Consider the following 27199-nt stretch of genomic DNA (forward strand, 5'->3'; position numbering starts at 1 on the left):
ATTCATTTTGCCCCAGGTCACAGTAGTTGTGCTTTAGATTTATCTTGAGCTACATTTTCACTGGTCAGTCAGTGTTACTGTGCTCAGTTCTAACGAAAACTGTATTAATTATTTACTGCAGTAAGATTCAAACATCTGTTTAAGCCTGTGGTAAGGAATAACCCATGTTGGCCATTATGCTGAAATAATTTCACATCCTGGAGTTCTGAATGCAGTGTGCTATTGCACTTATAAAATGCCCCCTCCTCCCACAGTGAATTGGTTGTCAAGTGAGTCGGGTAGAGTTGTTATAAAAGTTCCAAGCTGTGCGGGTATGGTGACATATCTGTATAGGTTGGAACACTTTTTAGCCAATGAGATTGCTCCCTCTAGTATTTGCAATTTTTTAATTTTTTTATTAGAGGACCTTTAATCGCCAGGGAAGTGCGCTTTTTCTAGGGGTCGGTTATAACTGAATACATTTTTATTTAGTGTTTAGTGTTTTCCTATTTGGTCAAAGAGGCTTGCCAGGACTACTTCCAGCAGCTCTCGGGTGTTGATAAAGAATTGCTTTGTAAAGCCTTTCGTTATAGTAGAAAGTTGCGCAAGGTTACATCACAAACGGGATCTTCACTGCTGAAGTTTTGTGAACATAAGGTATGACTTTCAGACACGTTTCCGTGCTAAAAAAGTAGTTTTTGGTCAATTTGCATGCGTGAGAAGGCGATTTATCCACCCTTTTAAGTTGTACCATGTTTTGGTCATGCACTTCTTATAGCATGAGGAATGTGCATGATATGTAAGGGTTCGAGGACTGATGTAGTAACCCAGGCTGACATGTATGTCACGACAGTGGGGAGAGAATTTGGAGTTTCTAAACTGCATGGAAACCCGGCCATTGTCACATGATTTAAATGGAATAAGCAAGGCTGTGTTCAGTACTGGCACTTAGGATTCCCCATACAATCTTAAAGCCATGTAAAGGCTGATATCATCTAACTTAATATTAGAGCAGTAGAACCCAGAATGATTACAAACACCATAAAATAGTAAATGAAAAAAGCAATTTCCAGCTACATACTTCTTAAATTACAGTAGCAAGTCTCGTTACTTGTGTCATGTGATGCTGTTTAACTTCCAAGCTGTTTTAGTATCTACTTTAAACTGAACTGCTCTCCTGTTCAGGAGGGAGGATAGCACTTTGTATTTTATACCACAGCAGCTTGGTTTCAATGCAGCTGGTGTTGTGGTGAAGCTGCTCCCTGACCTGACATGGCGACAGTGTTTTTATGTGTCCCTCTGATTGCTCTCTTTTTTTGTAGACAAGCAGGTGTACATGACCGTGGCTGTGGACCTTGTGGTCACAGAAGTGCTGGAGCCAGTTCGCTTCCTTTTGGAGGCAATCGTTCGGGTTTACCCAGCTAATGAGAGGTTCTGGTACTTCAGCAGGAAAACCTTCACCGAAACCTTCCACTTGAAACTCAAACAGGTACAGTACTGATACTGCAGACCATCCAGACATCCATACAGTATGCAATTATGTACAATACTGTGGTGCCCATAAATATTACCTCAATCTTCATTGCTCTTGACAACATTTTCTGAAACTTTGTGCAACGTTGTGCAGTTAAAATGTTTAAAATATGCAAATGTTTCAAGGTGGTGTTTATTATTATGTTTTTTATTTAAAATGTACAAACTTAGCCATTCAGCAAGAGCAATGATGCAGCGCTTCATGCATCTTTTGAAGGTCATTTGTAAACGTAGTGGCAAAAATGACCATGTTTTTATTCCTTCATGTAGCAGAAGTTATAAATGACTATCCAAAAGATGTCTCCTTTCTCTAAAAGGTCATTTGATGGTGTGCCAGGTTTATTTTACTCCGGGAATATTTTTTTAATTTACTGTAATATGAAATTATATTTTTCTTTTCTAATTTAGATTAAAGAATATTTGAATTAAAATAATATTCAAACTAACCCATGTTTGTCCCAGCACTATTAAATAATTAAAAATATTTCAGATTTACAGACGCCCTCAATTCCTCTCTACTGTAGGTGTCTGTCTGTCTGTGCTTATGCATTGTGGTGAAACACGGTATTGATACTGAGAAAGTGATACAATGTGTGTGTTTTGTACTCCCCTGAAACATCTGGTGGTTGATAAAGGTTGTTTGAACCCTTTCTCTTTTACACAATTAATTTTCTGATTTACACAGAAGCCGACAATGCAGGCATACAGTATGTTTTGGCAACCTTGACACTTTCAGTAGACCTGACATTTTCAATACAATATCTGTAAAAATATAAAGTCCTCTTTAAAAATCTATTAATAATTTAATGCTAAAAACTATTAATATACTGTACGTAATGCTATGAAATGATAAACAGTGTTTTATATTGCAAAATATCATTCTAAACTAATTAGACCAGCAGCAGATTGATAGTATTCCATTTTTAATGCTATTATCCCCTTGGGATGAGGTATAATGGGCCTGATATATTTAAAAGCTCATTAAAATATGGTCTTCCATCGCATGGAGAGGATGCAGTCCTACAGCATGTTATTTCAGCTCTCATTAAGTGAAGGAAATTGATATATAATTATTTTCGCAAATAATGGGATGAGGAAATTGTGAGATCTGTTAAGATGATTGCTGTGGTTTAGTAGTTGAAGGTCAGACATTCCCTTAAAAGGGCAAGTAGACATCCCTTACATTACATATTCACTATTGGAAGTCTGCAATTATTTTTTTTAGTTTTAAACAAAAAAAATAAAATAATAAACAGGATTGTGTTTTTATCAAAGGTTTAAACTTATTACCAGGATTTGCATTCATTTTTAACATTTTATAATATCCTAGTACCAATGTTAGTGAGAAATGTTATGTGAAAATGTATGTACAATTTTAAATACCATAAATATATTTAAACATGAAATCAAATCTTTTATAGAAAGTGAATGACAGTTTGCACAAACAGGTATTCTATTAACTATAGATTTACGGCCTTTGTTAACTGCAACAGATGAAAAGAATAGCTTTTAATAATTTAACAGCATTTATTTGTATTCTTGAAGAAGCGGTTTACATAAAAAAAAAAAAAAAACTCAAATAAAATCCTAGCATTTTTAGCCATAGCTTTTTGTGTTGATACCTTCTTAGCTTTTCAGATGTCAATGCTGTCTAAAAAACAGAATTTAAAAAACAGATGTTACATGAGCATTCTGTTTTTAAAAGTAATTCCAAAATCTCAATTTAGGTATTCCTACCTTTGTTTTAGATTTGCTAAACATTCTCCCAAATGTGATGACATCATGCAGGTACATTTTGGTTCAAGAAGTCATTTTGTATATACGACTTAAAGTACCAAGGTAAAGAGATTTTAAAGCTTTATGCCCTGTTTCTGCATGGTAGTGATGGGAACCTGAAAACAGCTACTGCCTTACTATACTGATAGGAGGTGCACATATCATTTTAAGTGTCAGGAAGAAACAACAGGTTTCGGTTGAAGCCAGGGACGTGTTAGTGCAACATGTAAGGGTTTGAGGATTGGTCTAGAAACCAAGGCTGAGAACGATTTAAGATTTTTGTGATTAGGTTGGGTTTCATGGTGGTTACATAATACACTGTGAATTTTCCTGCTGTTGGCCTTATTACATGTCTCAGCACTCCTGTTCTTATTATCTGATGGGATGCATGTCCTTGGCGGCGAAGATATAGTGGAGGCATACATACAGAGAACTGCTTATGCAATTGAGATCAAACTTGGCAATGACATTCTTTACCAGATCTATGAAGATACCTGTCTGTCCTTCTGTTTGTATGTACAGTGAGTAAGGTGAACTGTAAGTATAACTTTAAAATGTGGAAATATATTTTTTAAAAACAATAACATACATAGAGCAGCATCTATTGTGTGTAAAATGTATAGGTTTTCAAATAAGTGATCTGCGGGTCTTAAAAAAGCGGACATGCCGTAGTTATATCTTGAGTGTAAATGTAGACAATGATTTGTTTAAAAAAATAAACAGTCCTTGTGGCATAATGGGAGAATACGATTAAACTGGGATCCTTTGTGTGGTGCAGCAATATTTTGAAAGGGCATGTTTGTTGTTTTCCTGTGAAAAAAAGTAGCGACACTGCAACCATCCAAGGTGGAGAAAATGTAGGCATTTACCATATTTGTCTGTTCAACTCTATGAGCGAACAGAGAATGCTTAATTAACATAGCTTTTAAGAAAAAACAGACTGTTTAGCGGTTGAACAGTCAAGACAGATGAGTTTGTAAGTGAAGGAGAACAGTTCCATTGTGACACTGGCAGTGGCAGGGAGCAATCAGGACCTCACTGCCAGTTGCCCCTCAAAGTGTATGAAATTCGGGGTGACGGGGGTATAGTCAAGGTGATCGGATGTCTGTACATATCTCACACTTTACATTTTCCATATATTATTATTATTGTTATTTATTTCTTAGCAGACATCCTTATCCAGTGCGACTTACAATTGTTACAAGATATCACATTATTTTTTACATACAATTACATTATTTTTTTTACACATTATTTTTACATACAATTACCCATTTATACAGTTGGGTTTTTACTGGAGCAATCTAGGTAAAGTACCTTTCTCAAGGGTACAGCAGCAGTGTCCCCCACTGGGGATTGAACCCATGACCAGAGTCAAGAGTCGAGAGTCCAGAGCTCTAACCACTACTCCACACTGCTGCTCTATATCTGGAAATCCGTTCTCTAATTGGGATGAAACTTGGTATCGACATTTGTCCATGTGTATTGTACATCACATTCTTGCATCTGGAAACCCGCTTATTTAACCGTGATGAAACCTGGTGTTTACGTTTTTGTTATTGCGAGTATCAGATGGTACAGCTGTCACACTTGCATTTGTATCTTGAAAACACAAGAAGCTATTCCACACTGTAATTTTAATATACTTACTTAATGACTTCTAGGTCTTGTAGACCACTCTTCATGAAAGTATTCATTACCATTTATTCTTATCTACTGTTGATTTACGCCATGGTCATCACCTTTTTCGTTCTGCTGATAGCTCTGATTTTGAATTGTCAGCCGTGGCAGGGTATGTAAGTTACTGACATTTGTTTTTTGTGTGGACTGTCCACAAGCACTGTCTAGTCAAACCATTTCCTAGTGTTGAAGGATGGTGATGAGGACTTTCTCTCTGTGCCATCCAGGCGTGTGGAGTTAACAGAGAAGGAAAACCGTTACTAGTTAGGAAGCTTAAAAACTTTTCGTTGGTGGCAAGACTTTCAAATTGCTTGGTTGCTTTTTTTTTTTTTAAACGAACGTCCCTGAAACCTGTAGCTTATTGCTGGTGGTTCATAAGCATTAATCCTCAAACAACAAGGGCAGGAGAGGGAGCGAGGGAAGTCGACTCTGCAAAAAAAAATGTGCAGCTGTAGCAAGACAGATAGGAAACAGCTGACAGAAGAAAACCCTGTATATATGAACTGTACAACAAAACAAATCATTTTTTTTCCTTAACTGTCTGCTGTACCACCTTGTAGCAAACAAAATCCTGTTTGCATACACACTAGCACCAATCCCTAACCCACACAGAATTTCCTGGCCATTTTGCATTCACGTCTAAATATTTCTAGACAGTTTCATTTCTGATTAGACCAGAACATTTTAATCCCCCGGTTATACGTTGTTGTAGTAGTGATCTTAAGCAAACTATATTTAAATATTCAGTGTGGTTGATTCATAAGCCAGTATTGATTGTTCACGTTCAAAATTAGAGCTATCGGTATGATGAACACTTAGATGAACATGTATGTACTGGGGCTAGCAGCGAATTGCCGACTGGAAAAGTGACAGTCGACCTCCAAATTTGGTAGTGTACTGATCACACGCTTCAGTTCCAAAGCAGCAGCAACTATGGAGTAATGTTTTTGTGTGTTTATACTAGTAGTGAGCTAGCAATGCCAATATTTTAGTTGTGTTCAGCTTGTGAAGCTTGCAGTTTCAGAAGGACAGTTCAGTTGCTTTTGCAATCTATTACATATAAGTTACATTTTAGAACATTAATAAATAGTTTTACAATATTCCAAATAGTTTTAAAATATAGTGCACAAACAGCAACATGTTACAAAACTGTAGGTACACAAATAGAAATACTGACTTTGTGAAATACATAATTTATTTATATATTTTTTCAAAGTGAGACTAGTCAACTATTTTTACCTCGACTCTTCCACTCTGTGAAGTCGTTTTATCCATGGTATGTACAGAATGGTGTATTGTAAACATTGGGCAGTAAATAGTATAATGAAAATTGGATAAGTGGTATTTATGGCCTTAATGCCTCCATAAATCCTCACTATGTGATACTTTTAATAATTTATGCTAAGTAATTAGGGGTTCAATAAAGTAATTGCACAGTTCTCCTATGCAGACTGTCAGAATTTACATTACGATTAACAGAACTAATAACTAGATATAACAATAGCTTTAAACACAGACCCAGCAGCATTGATTGTTAGGCAGTCACCACAGTAGCATTTCATAAGGGATGTAAAAATGTCAGTAAACCCCCCCCCCCCCCAAAAAAAACCCTCTGCTCTTTACTCAAAACTCTGCCTCGTGCAGTTGTGATAGCCCTGTACCGGTTACTGGAAACTTGCTTTAGGAGCACATTGACCATTTTTGATTAAAAAAAAAATATTGGTATTCTCTTACTGAGGCATTTGTGCTCAGAAGTAAAGAAGTCCGTATTTTTTAATTCTGGGTTGCGTGCGGGCATTGGACCACTTGTCTGAATCCCTGTAGATAATGTTAATACCAAGTTTGATCACAAGTGGATAAGCACTTTCCCAGATATATGGAAAAATGTTAAGTGTGATATTCATATGACATTCTTATGACTGCCTCCACAACTGTAAATCCCTGGGGGTAATTAGGATGTGATTTAGATTTCTGAGAGTTTTTAGCAATTGAACAAACTTATATTCTAATTAAAAGTAACTTGCTTTTTAATGAAACTCATAGTTGATCTCTGGAAATATCAGTAAGTACTGTTTACTGTAAAATGTTACAACTTAAAAGTGTAATTACACATCATGGTTCATAAATAACTGGGAAATACATTTCTCAATTTCTCTTCTTCAGAAGCAGTGTGAAATCATGTAGCGACCCAGGTAGGAGCATGTCAGTTTGAAAGGGGCTCTAGTTTATTTATCTATGATGTGTGAATAAAAAAAAATATAAAAACTATCTGGGATATGTTGAAAAGAAATTTGCAATATGGACAACCCAGAATACAGCAAAGGTAAAATTGTGTTACTGTAAACAGTGCAGGGGGTTCTGGATCACCTTTGAATCCTGTTTCATTGTTTTACTTTTGAATTGTAGCAGCTTACGATGTCATTATTTTTAACCTGTTGGTTTGAATCACAAAGTGACATAGTGGCAAAGAGGTTTCAATGTCATGTCTTTAAGGTATGTGTAACAGGGGGAGACCTGTGCTGACTCTTCTGATGTGTTCATAGTGCTGCAGGGAGAGGGCAGCAGCCCGTCAATATCCGCCTGTCAGTCATGGCAGTGACACGGAGAGGTGGGAGAGTGGGTGTGCGGGCTTTCCTTCTCTCCGAGTGGCTGAGAGGAGAGTCTTGGGGGAATTGCTGGCCCTATAAGTTAACATTCTGCTGTTCCCTCAGGTCTGCCCTCTGAGACGTAAAAGGTGTGCGGAAGCGCTGGAGTAAAAGCTGCAGGGACGGAAATCCCAGCAAGAAAAGAAAATAAAAGAATTAGTGGTAGCGGGAAAAAATCTTGGGCAGCCCCGTTAAACATTGTATAGCAGGCTGAGGGAGCCGCTAGTGTAGGACCGGAGACCCGGGCCGTGCGGGTAGCGACTGTTGGGGTGAAGCTGCCGAGCGCAGCACCTTTTATTTGTAGTTTTGTTTACTGTGTTTTATTTTCCCTGTTCCTTTCGCCTTTTGATTATTGTTTTGTTTGAACCTCTGTTTCCTGTACCGCCCCCGGTATAGTTGTGGCTCTGTCGCTACCATAGTTGGTACGGCAGACCACAGACAACAGCGCCCTCTGTGGGCTGAAAAGAAATTACGCACCTATAATAAAACTGGTTCCTAAAATTATTTCTCTGTGTCCTGTGTGTCAGTGAATTACCCACCACCCTTCCACAGTATGGAATTAACTTTGTGGAATGTAAACATGGCTTTGAACTTGGTCTGCTGTCTAATACAGCGTGTGCATACATGGCAGACTAGGTGATTTTCTAATTTTGCTTTGAATCTTCTAATTTATTGTATTTTATTGTAAAAGTCAGCTCATCTTTAATTTTAAGTAAAATTAGTTGGGGCTAATTTACTAGTCTTTCATGTCTGGAGACCTATGTTCAAATTTGGCTCGGGTCACAAATTAAATTGGCAGGTTACAACTTAACCCCCAGTCGACATTAATCCAGATCACTAAAATACCACACAACATGGCACAATCTGGTTGAGTGGCAAATAAGTGTAAATAAAAAAAAAGGGTTTTCTCTTGTTGTTTTCTAGTCTGATGGAAAAAGCAGCCAGAGCTCAAATGACATGATCTACGAGGTATTGAGTCTGCAGAGACAAAGTGACCTTGACAAGATCCCCAGGAGTCCCACAGGAGGGGGCCCACTGTCCCCAACCGAGGAGGAAGAGCCGGAGGAAGGTAAGCAGTCTCAGCTAGTCTGCTATGTGGTTGTAAAGTCAAGCCAGTTCATAATGACCACTCAGCAGTCCATCTAATGCCACAGTTCCATCTGTACTCTTAAAACTGTCTGTTAAACTCCATCTCAGTGTTCCAGTATCAAACTAGGGCTTCTGACCGTCATGTTCTCAAGTTATTTTTTTTTATTAAATTATCGATTTGAAGTTTCATCTATTAAAGACTTTATTTGTGTTTACTATAACATCACAGACCACAGATCCGGACAGATACCCTTTAAGGACCGGGATCGTGTTAACATGATCATACTGAAGTGGGCTTCTAGGACTGCGATTCTGTAAACACGATAAAAAAAGCACTTTGTTTTGATGACTTACAGGGCCACCGTAATTTACAGTACAGGCTTGAAACACATATCAATGGATAGGGGAAGGACTGGCATTCACTTCCTGATTTTGTTTTTTCCATTTTTTTTTTTTTTTTTTTTTTTTTGTCCTGTGACCTCACTGAGAGGGGCATTTAGTGTCTAAAGGGTGGAGACAGTTTACAACAGCCAGGCAGAAACAAAACATCACAGGAACTTGTTAGAGCTAATAAAAAGGGGAAACACTTTAAATCTGATGTATTTGACTTCTAGTTATATTAGAATATTTATTCTGTCTCGTGTTTTAATATATATGTTTTTACAACATTTTTAAATATCAAGAAACAAGTAGATATAAGCACGATCTAAATGTATCAGTTACGGTTTTTTCCTTATTACTGATAATAATGAAATTAATAACTATTTTATTTATAAATATTTATTTTGAGAAAATAATTTGAGAGTAGTGTCCGGTATTGCTTATAAAGAGAATAAACGTGTATTATGTCATTGCAATCCCTCCGGTGAAACAATATCTAGTAATCTGCCCAAACATCAATATTTTTCAATAAATCTTTCAGGAAGTATTGTAAGGCCTCTCGGGTCATAGATAAATGTGTTTTTATACACGTTTCTCTAAGCAGAATACAAAATGCTTAACTTAAAAAATGAAATATTGGTTCCCGAATGGCGCATCCAGTAATGGCGCTCCGCGTGGAGTGCAAGATGTGCCCTATAGTCTCGACGTCGCGAGTTCGAGTCCAGGCTATTCCTTTGCTGACCTAGGACGGGAGCTTCCAGGGGGCGGCGCTCAATTGGCCAAGTGCCGCCCAAGGGGAGGGAGGGCTAGGTCGGCCAGGGTGTCCTCGGCTCACCGTGCACCAGCGACCCCTGTAGTCTCTGGGCCCCTGCAGGCTTGCCTGTAAGCTGCCCAGGGCTGCGTTGTCCTCCAACGCTGTAGCTCTGGGTGGCTGCATGGTGAGTCTGAAGTGTAAAAAAGTGGGCGGCAATAGGCTTAGGACAGAGAGCAGGAGACACTTCTTCACACAGAGTGGTGAGGGCATGGAATGGGTTACTTAGTCATGTTGTTGATGCTGAATCACTTGGTTCGTTTAAGACCCAACTTAACAGAGGTATGAGATCAAACAGCTACTAGGAACTGGACGAGTTTAGATGGGTCATAACTTTACTTACATTCCTATGTTCTGCATGAACCATATACAGTACCAGATCAACTGGCTTGTTTAATGTAATTACTTGTTTAGTGTGCTTGTCTTCGCCGCTCCCGAGTCAGCACAGGGGTGGTAGTGGTGGGCTGTGCCTAAAAAAATAATTGGACATTACTAAATTGGGGAGAAAACATAAAAAAACACGAAATATTGTGTTGTAAAAAAAAAAAAAAGCAAAATGTTTGTATGGTTTCCAAAGTACTTTAAGGACACCATTTCCAAGATGCTACTGTAAAAAAAAAAGATTTTTAGTGAATTTTTATAGGAAGAAAGTCAACTACAACCAAAAAACGCCTGGTCCTGGGGGAGTATCCCACTGAAAATTGCTTGGTCCAGAAAGGGTTAAAGTAGTCTCTGCCATGCACATGGATTTATTATGTAGGTCTCACAAATGCAGTTTTGAAAGTTAGACATTTAGTAGTTAGCAAACATGCATTTTAGTTTTAGTTTTAATATCTGGTACCACACTTGCAAGCCATGTTTTAATACTGTCTTACACTTCTAAGGTCATTTCACATTGTCCCAACCACTTAATTGGCTTCTTTCCTCTAAATAACCAATCAGCTGCTTCCCCTATTGATTGACATGCTTTTAGCCAGTAAAGTGGTTTAACCCAGAATACACTCCTGGGGTGAAGTGTCAAAGGAAGTAGAGCTGTAGTAGACTTCCTGTAAGCCAAGACCAGCAAACTGAGAATATTCTTTAATCTAGTGTAGTACCAAATATCTGTTTTAAAATGAAAATATTTGCTATAACAGGCATCTCTTTAAAAACTGCACGTCAGACCTGTGTAGCTAATGGAAGTTAAAAATGGGTAAGATTTATGGAATTTTTTTGTTAGCTACAGTTACTTGAATCCTTAGAGGCCTTTTTACTTTTTAGAAACACTTTTCTGTTTTCAAGATGGCAACTTCAGAAGCTCTCAAGTGCCAACAACTAAAGTCCCACTAGTGCATTAACTTTTAAGGTCTCTAATGGTTAAACTGTTGCACGGATGGCTTTAAAGTGGTTGTAGCTAACAAAATAATATCATAAATCTTACCTGTCATCCGCTTTCATTCTACTTAGGTCTCAAATGTGCAGTTTTAAAGCAAACATGTATTTTCATTGCATGAGGCCTTCCAGGAAGCCAGGTACTGCTTTACTTCCTAAGTCATTTCATACCAGCAGTGTCTTTGGGGTCAAGCATATTACCGACTGAAAAGGATGTTTGTCATTAGAGGAAGCAGTTGGTTGGTTACTGACAAGAAAGGTGGCCCTTAAGGGATGGGGATAGGTAAAATGACCCAGGAAGTGCAGATCAGTCTAAAACAGAGGTTCTCAAGCTTTGTGATAGTGTGCCAACCTTTGGTAAGTACTGTGTCAGGGCTACTAACAACTGCTTTGACAGTCCGCCCAGTTTGTGGAATGCAGGAATGCAGGACGTATACTTAAATGTTACAGAAACTCTGCAGGCATATTACATAATTAATATAAGCCAATAATAATAACATACTAGAGCAGGTTTAATATGTTTTCACCAATATTAATTCTGGTAATACTGTGTTTGTTTCAATTTCCAAGTAATGACTTTGTTATCATTTTATGGATTGTTTTCTGGTAGGTGGAGAGAAACATACACATAATAAAATAGGTATTTAAGGAAAGCTTAAGCATGGAAAATAGTGTTTGTTTATATTTTAAATTATATTTGTTATTGTTTTCTGACACTGTTTACATCTATATGATGTACATTGTATTATTATTACAGTGATAACATGTGAATGTACTGTACATCCTAGCTTCAAACACACGCCATACAATCATAAGTAATACTAAAGAAACAAAACTAACTGTTAGCAGTTTTAGTATTTTTGAATGTATTCTACCCTGATATGGTTCCCAGGACCCTATTTTTACTACAGTCTTACACTCTGGTGTGATTACTGTGTATGTGTCTGCTCCTGAGGGTGGCGTTTGTTTCGGGAAGTTTTTGGGAATGTAATGGTTATCCGTCTAGTGGGTTTCTAGAGGGCAAGTGCTTTCTATTACTTGAACTTCATGTACGGGTTCTCTGAATGCAGCGTTTCTGTGTCGCTCGGCATTAAATCAACAAGCTAAGGTGTTCTTTCCTGCAGCTGATTGTTGATTTAGTTACATGTAAGAGTGTAAGGTTTAATTATATGTAAGATAGATAATGTAGTTATATGTACGGTTGTGGCTTTAATTTCTTACATTTCCAATAGAATTAGAATTAATAAAGTACAATTAAGACGAGAATGGGTCATGATTGAACTTATACAGCATTACATTTATTGATTTCAAGTCTCAAAGCACACATGCATAAAACGAGATTAACATTAGACATGTTAAAATAGTCACTAGGTTTTAAAACAATAGTTAGATAACATCGACCATATTACCTTCTCATTGGGCATCAGGTTGGACATAACTCAGCACGATGTTTGGGGAGGAGAAGGGAAGCCCTTAGAAGCATGTCTCAAAGTGCTTGTGTGTAACCCCAATGTATACAGACAGATAAACAAGCTTAGGTGCTGTGCTAAAATGACCTCCTATACTTAAGTCTACACTGTACTTCCCACTTTTCTCAAGTGTTGTTTCCACAGAACATTACTCTCATCACACTCTTACCATCTGATATTCCATAACTTGCTAATTGTAGTCAACAGCAGTATTTTTAGGAGGCTGTGTGGTCCAGTGGTTAAAGAAAAGGGCTTGTAACCAGGAGGTCCCCGGTTCAAATCCTGGCTCACTCACTGACTCACTGTGTTACCCTGAGCAAGTCACTTAACCTCCTCCTTTCGGTGAGATGTTGTAAGTTACTCTGCAGCTGATGCATAGTTTACACACCCTAGTTTCTGTAAGTCGCCTTGGACAAAGACATCTGCTAAATAAACTAATAATAATAATATTTCCTGTAGTAAGCAGTGCACGTGCTCTTGCGTTCAACCAAAGTGCACCCTCTTCAGACAGATATACTCATATGGTTCCTTTTTGTAAACCCCCTTTTCTGTATTCTTAACATAGTTGTTTGTTACTATGAAGACAACTTATGTCTGGGTAATTCAGTTTCCATCAATAACATTAACCATTTCTTAGTTCATTTCTAATTCTACATGACCATAAAAGTGTGTTGCAGCGGCAGTAAGCTGCCCTTGTGAGACTTGTCTCACAATTTGAGAACCCCCAGTCTAAAAGCATGGCTTGCAAACATATTTCTTTAACCTGGTGTAGTACCAGGTTAAAGAATACAATGTTAAAGATACCATGTTTTAGAATGAAAAACATGTTTGCTAAAACGTGTTTCTTTCAAAACTGCACATTTGAGGCCTGTATGGCGAAGGGGTGTGCATAGCTTCGAAAATGTCCTGGCTACAAATACTTAAATTATTTACCACTCCATTTAAGTTTTAACACCGCCGCTTTCATTCTTTGCGTTGGTTGTTCATTAGGTAGTCAGAGTTGGGGAGGAACATTTCTACCAACCCTCAGTACTCTAACAAACCCAGAATAAAACCGTTTTGATATTGTCTTCCTTCTGATGCAAACAAACTGATTTCAGATCTGTCTTTCAGCCTGGTCCCAGTGGCCGAAACAAAGTGAAAAAAGTCTTCTTTAAAGCCAAATGTTTTCTGTGTCGTCTTCCAGTTCACAGGATGTTTTTAATCTGAAGAAGGCAGCAGTGATACTGTGGTAATTGCCAAGTGACGTAGTTTTTGACAAATAGATCAGCATATATAACCATTACACATGATCTGACTAGGGGTGCTCTTCCTCTTCAAACGTGTTGTTTCAAGAGTGCAAAGTATTTGAATGGAGTTTTGTACACTGTTCTAATTAGAGATGCTGTGTGTGGGAATAATCAAACAATTACTAAAGACACATATCCAGCTAGGCTTCAGTGTTTCCAGGTTTTCACTTCAAAGCTTCAGCCAGTGTATTCATGGTGTGGTAGTTTGATTTATACCAATCTTCAACACACTTTTATTATCCTCTCCTATCCTCCTGGGCAGCAGTGTGGAATAGTGGTTAGGGCTCTGGACTCTTGACCGGAGGGCCGTAGGTTCAATCCCAGGTGGGGGACACTGCTGCTGTACCCTTGAGCAAGGTACTTTACCTAGATTGCTCCAGTAAAAACCCAACTGTATAAATGGGTAATTGTATGTAAAAATGATGTGAGATCTTGTAACAATTGTAAGTCGCCCTGGATAAGGGCATCTGCTAAGAAAGAAATAATAACAATATAACATCATCATATATGTTTATTCTGATTTTGTATTTACAAAATACTTTTTTGAAATTAATTATGTGACTTTTACAATCTAAAGCATACGTCAGACGTATGGCATTACTTTAATAAAATTGCTTAATGGTTGCACACGCCCTTTGACCTCAGGAAGTTAAAAATGATAGAAGCATTATGGCTGCTGCTATTCTCTGTCCGACAGGGTCAAAACAATCCCTTTATTAACTCATAAATCATGCTCCAAAGGGAGGTAACTTAAAATTGTTCTAATGAAAGCTAAAACCTCAGAAGTTCCATTCAAAATGTACAGGAGTACAGAATTCCTCACTTATAGTTCTAATCTAGAATACTATTGATTGATTAAACGTGTCTGTCAGCTTCACTAACCTCTTATGGGGTTGGTAGCAGCTTGTATCGTAGAGCACCCTATACAAAAACTCTCAGAAATGCATTTATGCAGTAGTTCACACAAAAGGCAAATTGACGAGATGATCACATTATGTTATGAATGTCCTAATGTGTATTCATTTTAGTGAGAGACCCGCATGTACATTTCCGATTGTGAAGAAGCTTGTTTTATACATAGCATAAGCTACAGAGGGTATTACAATCTGGTGATATAAAGAGATGTCTGTCTGTCTATCATTTGTTGTCATACAAGACTAGAAGCTCAACGTAGCTCATTGTACAATAGTTCACCAAATAGTTCTTGAATGAAGAAGAGTGTTTTATAGATATAAAAATACTCTCCCCAGCCTGATTAATTTTTGGCTTTTAACAAAATGGTCCATCATAAAAGACCATTTGATCTCATTATGACTCATACAAGTAGCCCATCTGGACCATTACATGTATTGTGATACATATTGTCTCGCGACTCATGTCATGATATCGTACTGTCAGATTAGTGTATTGTTAAACTCCTGCTGATTTAGCTCCAGTTTTGTACTGTATTTACAGCTAAGGTGGATAATGTATGTTAGTGACTTACAGTGCTCTACCTTTTTATAAGACAGAGCCACTTATAAGCCGACATGGCCGTGGCTCCCATTTGCCCCATTATTCCATTCCATTAGCACTTGCCTTCTTGCATGGCTTCATGGCATTATAAAGGGGGAGCAATAATAGTATAAAAGCTCATATCATGATGGTCAATATAAAACTCCTGACAATAAGGTAGCCACCATTATGCAACTCTTTCATCCTGTGAAGGGCAATACGAATAGTACACATCATTCCTTTTGATCAGGGGAAATCCATTTAAATTCATGTTACAGGCAATGCACAGTGCTATCCCCCTGTTGTTTCCTTTCCTCTTTAATTTCTCTCCTGTTCAGCCTGCAAGCACAATTGCTTTTATGTCCCAAAGAGATCTTTCACTGTTAGAAAAGAGCTTGCTTTAAAAATGAAAATGAACAGCAGACCACATGATCCTGCCTGCAGCAAAATCCTGTCAGAAATCCCTTTGGTTAGCGGGGAAGGGCTGGTCTTGTTGGCAAAGTTAACCCTAGAAAATACTTTAGGTACCACACAGTAGTAGTACCAGGAAAATATTGAATAATAGATAAAAATCGGGTATAAATCAGTAAAAACCGATTCTGTAAAATCCTGTACATGCAAGTGTTCCCGGAAACGCAGGGAACACTAATTATATTGTACGTGCAAACTTAACATGTACAAAATCTAGTAAAAAAAAATAACATTTTCTCAACATAAATACCTGCACTTAAATATGAAGTTGCATTGTGCATAAAAAGCAGCTTCAGTCTTTTTGTCAAAAAAAAGAAAAGAAAAACAGTGCACAAAGAGAACTTGCATACATAGCAAGAAAGAAATATAGGCTCCATCTCTTGTAAGCAGGCTACTGTAAAGAATGCTAGGGCTGAGGCGATGCATCGATTGTAAGAGCAAGTTAAGAGCGTTTTGCTTGAATTACATATACTGTATCGACCGAACTACAATGCCTTCTGATGTTTGGCAATTATTTTCTAAAGTAGGATGAAAAGAAAAGAAAGTAATGTTTGGGATACTCCGGTAATACAACTAATTTGCGTGACCATTTACTGAGATCCAGAGGTCGCGGTAGCCTTTAAAAATGTGGATTTGTAAAAAGCATACCACCTCAAAATCTGCGTTTTCAACCATAACATGTGTTTTTACATATTACATCAACATAGTTATATTATTTTCCACTATAACTATTTCAGATTAACGAAGTTAACATGCAAAACAGTACAGAGTATAAATAATGGTGGTAGACATAAAGACAAGCTTACCATGAAACATTTTCTTTTGAAAATCCCCATTCACAACGTAAAAACCAGTGTTGTAGAACATGTACCAATGTCTCTGTGGGTAGCTGTCAACATCATAACTATTTACAGTTTTGCTGTTTTAAAAGTTATTTAAATTTTCCTTTTCACACCCAAGTCAAAAATGACTTGTGCTCTTCCCAAATCAAAGTCTTAATAATTCTTCAGAGCTTCCATTGAAATTATCATAAGTTTTAGATGATCCTCACGTAAACGAGAGCGTTGCACTGTGTTCTGACAGCTAAAACCCTGTTCTGCTGCTACACTAGATACAGGTATCGTAATTGCAATTGCTGCAAGTTTTGTGAAAGCAAGTAAGATGTCGGAATAGTTTGCAATAAAAACCCTGCAGGCCTCACCCATGGTCTTAAAACCATGATTTTTGAGCATGTGTTTTACTTGTCCAAATTCTTGACTGACATTGTCAGCAGGTAAAATGCTCTGATACAGATTACTGAGTCACTCTAATACCAGGGACGTGTGCAGTGCTTCATGGGATACTGTGACAAAGTGGGTTGCAGAGCGCAGGTAATGACAAACACGTAAGTTCACGGTCCAAACAATGGTTTAATTTGATACCGTTTATAATCCTGATCGTTATGACCACAAATGATAATCCCAGGCAATACACAGCAATGCATATTGCACTGTTAAACACGGGTTACAGTCCCGAAATAATAAACACAGTATTAGATACACACAAGACACACACACAATCACAAGTCCACAGTGAGTGCTAACGTGCAAGTGGTGAAATACAATTTATTGGTGCACAGTGGTGAAGTGTTGTCCAGGTTTGGTGCTGGCCTTAAGCGACAGCTCCGGATCGTGTTAGCCATCTAACAAGAGCAAACAAGTATAATTAGACACGAAAAACAAACAAAAAGCTAAACACTCACGATACGTTTTTGGTTCTCCTTTTGGTACGCTCGAAACCATAAAAACAGAACAGATTGCTTAGTCACGTCCCCTTGGTTAGCGAGTGTGACCGTTTCTCCTCCAATCCGCAGTTGCCACATCGCTTCCCTTCTGGGGTGATGACTTGGTGTACCGTAGCTCTGCACCCTTTGTAGATGGCCGACTTCCACCTTTCCCTGGAATTAATTGTCAGACCATCCAGTCCGGGGCACTCTGTTCCCTTTACACAGCGCACATTCTTTCTCTGTCACAGATACTGAGACCCCCGCTGCCTTATTATTGGATAGAGATGAAAAGGGGAAATGTGGTCTTTTACATCTGCATTTTATAAATGCACTGCTGTTATTTTTTTGGCGTTTTATTAAAATGTCCTGTGTATATAATGTGTGTATATAATATATTTTGCTTTGACCCTCAACTGGTACAAATTCACACGAATAAGGTAAAATATATAATTAAATATATTTAATTGCTATATGCATAAACTGATGTAATCAATTTAATATGCATAATAGTTTTTAAAGTGTTACTAGCACTTGTTAAAGAATGCAGTAACCAAATACAGTGCTGTAACGCATGTCTTATACACACATACACACACATTTTAAGATAGGAAATTCGATACATACAAAAAAAAAAAAGTGTTATACAGACATAGATGCACAGTTTCATGAAAATGACTATGTGCTGAACAAAAACATATTTAGGTGTACCATAAGTCATTTAATTTTAGAAGAGATACACCATTTCTAGGTCTCCCTCAGCTCTCCTGCAATTCTTAACAGTGTATTCTGCCAGTACGCAGGAGCTGTGATTCTACTATGTGAATATTTATATTTCTTGTAACCCTCAGAAGGTGGGAAGGGGGTGCAAATGCACCCTAACATTTTACCATGTGCACTCTGAAGAAAGATAACTCCCATTTGGGGTGTAATCAGACAAGGGTGTCAGGGTGTAATCAGACAAGGACATTTTTGTTATCAAAGTAAAGGTAAGCGTCCTTCAGATGAGGTCCTATTGTAGTGACTCTGCAGCAGTTGTTGATGCATGGTTCACGCCCTAGTCTCTGTAAGTTGCTTTCGTCTTTTAAATGATTAGTTCATAAAAAATGTAAACAAGTATCCTGTGATCTTCAAAGAGTTAATTATGTATGTTAATTATGCTGGAGTGAATGTGCACCCTCTGCTGTTGACGAAGGGATAAAGAAATCACTGTTGCAAGCCATGCTTTTAAATTGTCTTGCACTTCCTGGTCATTTCACCGGGAGGGTGAACTTGTCTCCGCCCCTTCACTTGCTTTTTTCCTGTCACTAACCAACCAACTGCTTCCCCTATTGACTGACAGGCTTTCAGTCAGTAACATGTTTGACCCAAAAGACACTTCTGAGATGAAAGGACCAAGGAAGTAAAGCATGGGTTGCAAACACAGAGATTTCGTTAACTTGTGTTGTACCAGATATCAAGTTTAAAATGTAAATACATGTTTGCTAAAACATGTGTTTCTTTCAAAACTGCACATTTGAGAGCTGTGTAGCTTATGGAAGTGCAAAACAGGGATGATTTATGGATTTCTTTTGTTATCAGCAATTACTTTGTTTGATTATCATCCATTAGAAAATAAGAATTTCACTGCCACATTGTTTTAACCGCGGGCCATATCAATTATACAGACACTTTAGTGTTCTTTTAGTTAGTACACAGCAGGGTAGCAGAATGTCCCAAATTAGCGGGGCGTAATTAAAAAAAAAAAAAAAAAAAAAAAAAAAAAAAAAAAAAAAAAAGTGTACATACTGTAACTTGAGTTGACAAGAATAGGACTATCATGGCTATTTAACCCAACTAAATAATTATACATTTATAATTAACAAAATAAACAAATTGTAGGCTAGGCTTAATATTCTTATTTTACTTAGTCTGATAATAGATTCAAATAGCTGTGCAAAAAACAGCTAAGGAGGGGGTTTCTGGCAGCAGTGATGCTGACATTAGAATGTTCCTGTTGGTAGAAGAAAATGCGCGGGTTCGGACATTCAGCACACATTGCGCACGTGTGCACAACTGTTCTGCAGCCCTGGGACACAGCTGTACTATAAATAAAGTTCAATTAAAGTGCAGTGTACATTTCACTGCCACATTGATTCAACCATCACATATTTACTATGTTTGTGAGCGGGGGTGTGGGTGGTTCACTGATTACACAGGAGTCCGAAATGTCTTTGAGACGCCACACAGGTTTTATTTATTTACAAGTCGGTCTTTTAGTGGAAACTGTCAGGGTTGCTACCAGCAATGGTATCTCCCCGAGGTACTGTATGTGTATAAATAATAGTTCAGAAACAAAAGGAGAAATAAAAAAGGAAAACAAACATTGTAAATAAAACTTCAAAGAAAAGTGCTGTTTTATGCAGGGTCTCACAGCCTCCACTAGCCTGCGAGGCACAATGTATAATGAGTATACTTTCATGGGGTTGCCCAGATCCCCCTGAGCTAAAATAAATAATGTCCCAGGGACTGTACTGTACCAGTACGGGTACGTGAACAAACTCAAAACTGCTGTCTGTCTTCTTCAGCCGTCTCCGCTGCCTTTTGTTATGCTCTACTGCCGCCTTCTGCTGTATCAGGCACCGTCAGTTTCTTTCTTTCTTTCTTTTCTTTCTTTCTTTCTTTCTTTCTTCCTTTCTTTCTTTGTTCATAGATTTTCGCTCCCTGTATTTATTCCCGTTCTCCGGCCTGAGCTTTGGCTGGATTGTCTTCTGCTAGGGGCAACCCAAGGAATTGGAGAGTGTCATTTTTATATGGTCACTGCAGCTATTAGCTATCATACTGCACAAGGCATCTGACTGCAATACAAGGCAGGGTATAGCAAATTGTGGCTAATGATGGCTGATCCAGTCAATAGGGGAAGCCGCTGATTGGCTATTGGCAGGAAAGAAGTCATTGAAAGGGGTTGGACAATTTTACCCTCCAGGTGACCAAGCAAGTGCAACACTAACTGAAAGTACTGATATCAAACAGGTTTCTTAAACCAGTCAACAGCTGTGGCCACGAGGATTGCGTCATCTAGAATTTTAGGATTGAGACATAATTAAAACAAAACAAACAAACAAAAAAAAGCTATATGAACATAATTTAGATCTTTTATTTAACATCATGCTATCAAAGAAACTGCTAAATGATACGTCTACCGGAATTCATAATAGTAATACAGTACAGTATTTCATGTTCATGTGTTTTATCAGTGTTTTGTGCAAAATGTGTTAATTTTATAGGGTGCTGCAACACTTTTGGGCATACAGTAGCTGCAGTACCTGATACTGTATTTTTGATGTTGCAGTGGCACAAAGTGATGTTGTAGAGCACACGTGGCACCGGCCTGTGCCAGCCCCTGGCTCTAAAACAAGGCATGCAGATGATATTGTCAAGCTGAGGACAGACATAGTAGACTATTTTGAACCAGTTATTTTTGACATACTTGAAGAACCACCAAAATAGTCAGGGGAAGTCTATAGGGTGAGTTTACATTTCAGATCATTTCAGTACAGCGTCTTGAAGGGAGGTAGGTGCTCTTTCCTTGCTGTCAGAGAGATTGCGGAGCATTTCAAGCTGAATCATTCTCCAGCAGTATAGCTTTAGGCAACAGTAGGGAGAGATTGACTTTGTTGCGTTGCACTGTAAGCGGAAAGCAATAGAATGCAGCAATACAGCAAAGACACTTTTAGAAGCTGTGGGCCTTATTCACCAAGTATGAGTTCACTGGAATTTGTGGATGTGTTGATTACACTGGAGACACCTTGCTTGTATTTACTGTGAACTTGCCAGAATTGAGAACCTTGGTTGCTTGCTTTTTCTCTCTCTTTTTTTTTTTTTTTTTTTTTTTTTTTTTAAATTTAGTAGTCGGCAATTATTTGTATTATTTTCTCCCAATTTAGAATGTCCAATTATTTTTAGGCTCAGCTCACCGCTACTACCCCTGCGCTGACTTTGGGAGAGGCGAAGATGAACACACGCAGCTCTGGGCAGCTTACAGGCAAGCCTGCAGGTGCTCGGCCAGACCACAGGGGTTGCTGGTGCGCGGTGTGCCAAGGACACCCTGGCTGACTTAAGCCCCCCCCCGACCCCCCCCCCCCCGGGCAGCGCTCAGCCAATTGTGCGCCGCCCGTGGGAGCTCCCGTCCACGGTCGGTAATGGAATAGCGTGGACTCGAACTGGCAACGTACAGCACAGTACAGTACAGTATTTGACTCGGGAACCTCCCTAGCTTTGAACCTTTCTAATATAAACTAGGTTTTGGTCTGTTCGCCTACCTTTTAGAACTTACATGTGAGCACTTCATCGCTGACATTCAAAACTGAGGGTGGGGGGGGGGTGAAGTGTAGATAACAGGCAGCTGATCTAGTCTGATGCTAATTCACATGTCTGTCCTGCCTTTTGCCAATTCCCTGTCACTGCTTAGGAGTGCCTAGCCTCAACCTAGCCAGTTTTCTCTTTACACCCAGGAGCTCGAGAACAGATGGCCAGTAGGATCCGCTGTAGTGTGGAGAAAGTCCCTGCTGGTTTTGCCTTCCTAACATGCAGGAGCGCAAAAGTCAATGCGACGCTCCCTCGCAATCCCCAGTGAAGTCCAGTGACTTCACACAGCCAGGAACCTGCGATCTCCTAACTCGGTGACTCACCCTGTACACCACACAGGTTACTACACTACAAATATATCAAATGTGTCCATTATTTTGTTCTCAATTATATATATTTTAAACCATCAAACTAAACTTGAGCAGCTGAAGTGGATAACAGAACCCACAACTTTCAAAAGGCACCTGTTCCTTGCAGTGTATAATTTGGTTGCTAACATATAATTCAGATAGATCTGTAGAGTTGAGGGCGCATGAAGGGTAAATGTTTTTTTTTTTTTTCGTTTCTCAGTTTCACCTCTGAAAGCTCTTCACGGTGTCCTTGGTTTGAGCTGTCTTCCCATGCGCTGAAGTGTCAGGATCCAGGGACAGATGATATGTTTTTATATTAATGACCTCCTCGCAGTAATCACAGGGCATATTCATTATAACATTGTAATTAGATTCTGAATGACTGTGAGCAAGAGAGGGAGAAAGTGATTTACAGTTGGGATGAATTAATAGAGGTGTGTACCACTAACCTGACTTCAGAAGCACTCTTAACTCTTTTCATAAATCTTGCTTTTTTGCTTTTACAAAAAAGGAAATTGTGAGCGCTTTAACTGACAAAACAGGCAAATCTTTTAAGGCATAAAGGGACCTGGATTTATGGGAGTCACTATGTTTTAAGTTGCCTAACCCTGTTGTAAAATCTCCAGGAATATATATATATATATATATATATATATATATATATATATATATATATATATATATATATATATATATATATATATATGGATTAAAAAAATTATATAATATATTATTATTTTTTTTAATTTAAATACTAAAAGCAATGTAATAATAATGCAGCGGCAAATGCTTTCACTAGTTTTGGATGATATTATTCGGTATTACATGTATTACCTCAGAGATTCCCTTTCAATAGGATTCCAAATCCTGTTTATCCTTTGAAAAATGACATGTTGCAGTTTGGGGGTGTTAAAAATGTGGAGTTTAAACATTTCAAAGTTAAATGCTAAACATTTATGGTTTAGTCTAAACATCTAAATGTTTAATATGGCCTTAAAGTATAGATGTTGTCCTTTGTGTTTTAGCAGTAGGGACTTAATGTGAGGTTAGTTTTTTTTTTTTTTTTTTTTAATATTCAGTATTTTTTTAATAGTATGTTCCTTATACATACATATATAATGTTGTGTACATGTAGTATTGTAGTGTTTTTAATATGGGTTTTCCAAATGGTAACTTTAAATGTGTTCAATGTTAAATGTTTAGGAAATTAAACAGAATCTGCAGGCTACCTCCAAGCTGGAGTGACTGATTTGCAGTACAGTACAAAAACTTCGACTGCGTCTCGGATTTTATCCACTCAAAAGACTGTTATCACCTCCTGCACTAGATGCGTCCTGTAGTTATTGTTAAATTAGATATTACAGAATTGTAATAGAACCATTATTTTTCAATTTCAATTGGAATGTACTGGAAAGAAGTTGAAGTCTGTAATTTTTTACCTGTTTTGCTCATGTTGTAATCTTTAGGACATGTCAATACTTTCATAAATTATGAGTGGGTTCTACTGACTGTATTAGTCTAGTTTAGCCAAATCTAAGTGAAAAGATTCAGGTCTGTAGTTCCGTTATTTCTAGTTGAGACGGTTATGAAAACCAGCATTTTTTATGATTTTTCTTTTATTTCTTTTTTGGTCAAATATAACGGGCTGATCTGAAGGTATAAGGAAGTCCATTCAAGGCAGATTATTACATCTCACTGTCAACCCTGCACCAGATCCTGCAACATTACTAAATACAGTACTATATGTCCCACAGTTTAATTCATATATAACAACTCTGAATCGTTTTAGCCTAGAACAATTAAAGGCACATGATTGAAGTCTTATAATTGAAAATCTTAAAAGGAGTTGACACAGTTAACCCTAACAAATACTTTAAGCGCTGTACAGAAACCAGGACCAGAGGACACAGCTGGAAATTAGCCCCCTTTATTTTCATTGAGGAGAAGGCAGACTGAAAATAGCCTCAACATCATTGATAACGTGTCAGATGATAAGTTCCCTGAATTCAGAGGCCATTATGTAAGAATAATATTTCTAAGACCTTTAGCAAGGTTACAATGCTGAATGATTGTGAAAGTGGTAAATCATTTCTCCCTAAACTTCAGTTTAGACAATTAATTTGAGCATATCATAAGGCAGTTTGTGGTCGATGGCCTAACAGTACATAGATTGGGGTCAGATTCAGAGGATTTTATGGACAGTCCTGTTGGTGCCATTCTGCCCTTAGCAACCTTGCAATGAAAAACCAATGCAGTACAGTATTCCACACAGTTTGAGGTATGCAACAAAAAGGATAATTCTTCCAGTTGAATTAATTTGTGCCACACACTGAACAGTTCTATCTAATAGTGGTACTTCTTTTAGTTATTTATTTTAGTTAATTATTTCAGATGATTTAGAAATGATAAACAATAGATTTTTGTTCACAATTTGTTTATATAGCTCTTGAAAGTCAACCAAAGTGCTTTTAACCACAAACTGTGTTTTATTTGGTACCTTTTACAAAGCGCTTCACACAAACCCAGTGCACGGTTCTCATAATCGTACAGTAGGTTCATTAATTTTTATATAAAATCAAAAGAGTATTGGAGGTTAGGCCAGTATGATAAAATGTTGGTGAAGATTGGTGTAAAATGACACTTATCAGTGCTTGGGGACCCTTTTTTTGAATGTGGACCCTTAAAAAAAAAAAAACAAACAAAAAAAACCCTCAAAAGCACAAAAAGACAGTAAAGATGTCGATGATCAAAATAGGTCTTGGTGGTTTACTTTTTTTCATGGTACTGACAGCTGTAATGTGTTACATACAGTAAAAGTGAGTCATGGTGGATTTAGGGGAATGTACAATAAGGTGCATAATGGGTGCGTTAAGTAAGTGAGCGGCTCAGTGAAAGAACCCACTTAACGGCATGATCAGTTCCGGTCTCCCTCTGAGCAGCTCAGAGCGCTACAGAGCAGATTTAATCAGTAATCCGTCATAACGCACCCAGTTATACCGCGATTTCAAAACGGGTTTAATAAAACAGATTGAATAGTATTTTTGGCGGAACTACTTGTGTAACTGTCCCTATGGTTCCCTTTGGTAACCTCTAGCAACCACGTAAACATATCGTACTGCAACAAAGGAATAAAAACAACAGTGAGTTTCCAGTTGATTTCAGTTTTGTGCGAGAGGAAGCGAATAAAATTGTGCTTCAGACGTGTGCCATAACTTGAAGTTACTGAACTGATCCTCTGTTGGAAGCTGATTTGTATTATTTAGAATATAGAAATACTGAAACCGGACAGTTTGCTTTCTTGTATTATTTTGGGTGTAGTGTCTTTAAAATATTACAGAAAACCATACAGAGTGATGTGGATTGTAATCAAAAGGGAGTGACCGCACAAAACAAGATATAGTAAATCGAGTCACTTAAATAACGTACACATTACAAACCTTAGACAATCAACAGCCAGTTTCTGCCCGTCTTCCGGACTGATTTAGCCATCTAAAAAAAATGCTGCACAATGCTGCAGTGCCTATCACCCATAGAATATACTGTAGTTCCACACAGCACTGTAGTCTGATAGTTCTCTTTTAAACTAACTGTACTACTTACTAACTCAAGTACATTTAAAATATAAGATGTATTTTTGATAATGATAATTACATATTAGTTGTAAAAACAGGATACTGAATGACTATGTATATTCTGCAAATTAAACACATTTTCATTCAGTATCCTCTGTATATCCAGCAAGCAGCTATTGGCAGAAATGTACCAACAATATAGTACTGTAGGCAACATACATCCACCTTACAAAACTGCATAGTGGCTAGATCAAGGTCACAATAAGATATGTTAACCAACAGTCACAACAAAACAAGTAGATGGCATTATTTTGTAGAAATGTTTCAGTGCTGCTCCAGGTTTTCAGTTGTACTAACTGTAATGTAAAGTCAGCTGTCAGGAGGCTTAATGCATTAAGGAAGTACGACACAGTGATTCTGCCATCTGCACTGCAGTTCTGGGAGAGTTACCAGCAGGATATAAAGATTAGGATGTAAGAAGAGTTTGCCTTGGTTTTCTGTGTGGACATTTTATTCTTTAAATGCATCATGATTTGAATATTAGTCGTGTTTTATTTATTTATTTGCTGATTTTTCTTTGTCGTTGCAGCATTACTTCTGTAGAAAGAGCTTGTTCTCATATTGCTAGCTCCATCCTGCTATACAATTTGATGCCAGGGTGGGCCACAATACATCCTTACAGTCCTATTATACCTAAGATGGCTGCCATATTGTGGTCAAGTGACGTTTTGGTTGTCAGATGATAAAGGCTTTGAGATATTGCTTCCCATCCGGTACAGAAATGTACTCTTATGATTCTCTTGGTCAATGTCAATTCTACTTAATGTTTAGAGACTATTCCACTTGGGATTTGTTTTTGTTTACAACAAAATCACCACAAAATAATGGCAACATTACAAAATAAGAAATGGACAACTTCAGAATACTTAAGAGATCTTAATTTATATATATTTTTTTTGTTCTAGTTTTGGAAAATGGGCTTTTCTGATTTGAGTAAACACATTGAAAACATAGCCCATTGTAGTATTCTTCTATTCCCCACTACTAGGAACCACAGATCCCTTCCATAATTAAGCTATGCTTCCCCCAGTTAGGATTCAACCTTGTGAATTCCAGAGCTGTGAACTCGACTGGGGATTAGGGAGATGAAAGCCCGCCCACAAGGAAAGCTGGAGCAAGT

At 37.9% G+C, this 27199-nt stretch overlaps 1 protein-coding gene across 3 annotated transcripts in view; it reads left to right on the plus strand.

The window, feature by feature from the left end:
• rabgap1l (RAB GTPase activating protein 1-like) overlaps positions 1 to 27199 on the plus strand; it is a 358860-nt gene that overhangs the window by 64493 nt on the left and 267168 nt on the right. For all 3 annotated transcript variants that reach the window (XM_059031914.1, XM_034016161.3, XM_059031912.1), the window contains exons 10-11: positions 1302 to 1468; positions 8538 to 8682. In XM_059031914.1, coding sequence (XP_058887897.1) covers positions 1302 to 1468; positions 8538 to 8682 — 312 coding nt within the window. The remainder of the gene's footprint in view (positions 1 to 1301; positions 1469 to 8537; positions 8683 to 27199) is intronic.

Source organism: Acipenser ruthenus, chromosome 10, assembly GCF_902713425.1.
Source record: "Acipenser ruthenus chromosome 10, fAciRut3.2 maternal haplotype, whole genome shotgun sequence".
NCBI lineage: Eukaryota > Metazoa > Chordata > Actinopteri > Acipenseriformes > Acipenseridae > Acipenser > Acipenser ruthenus.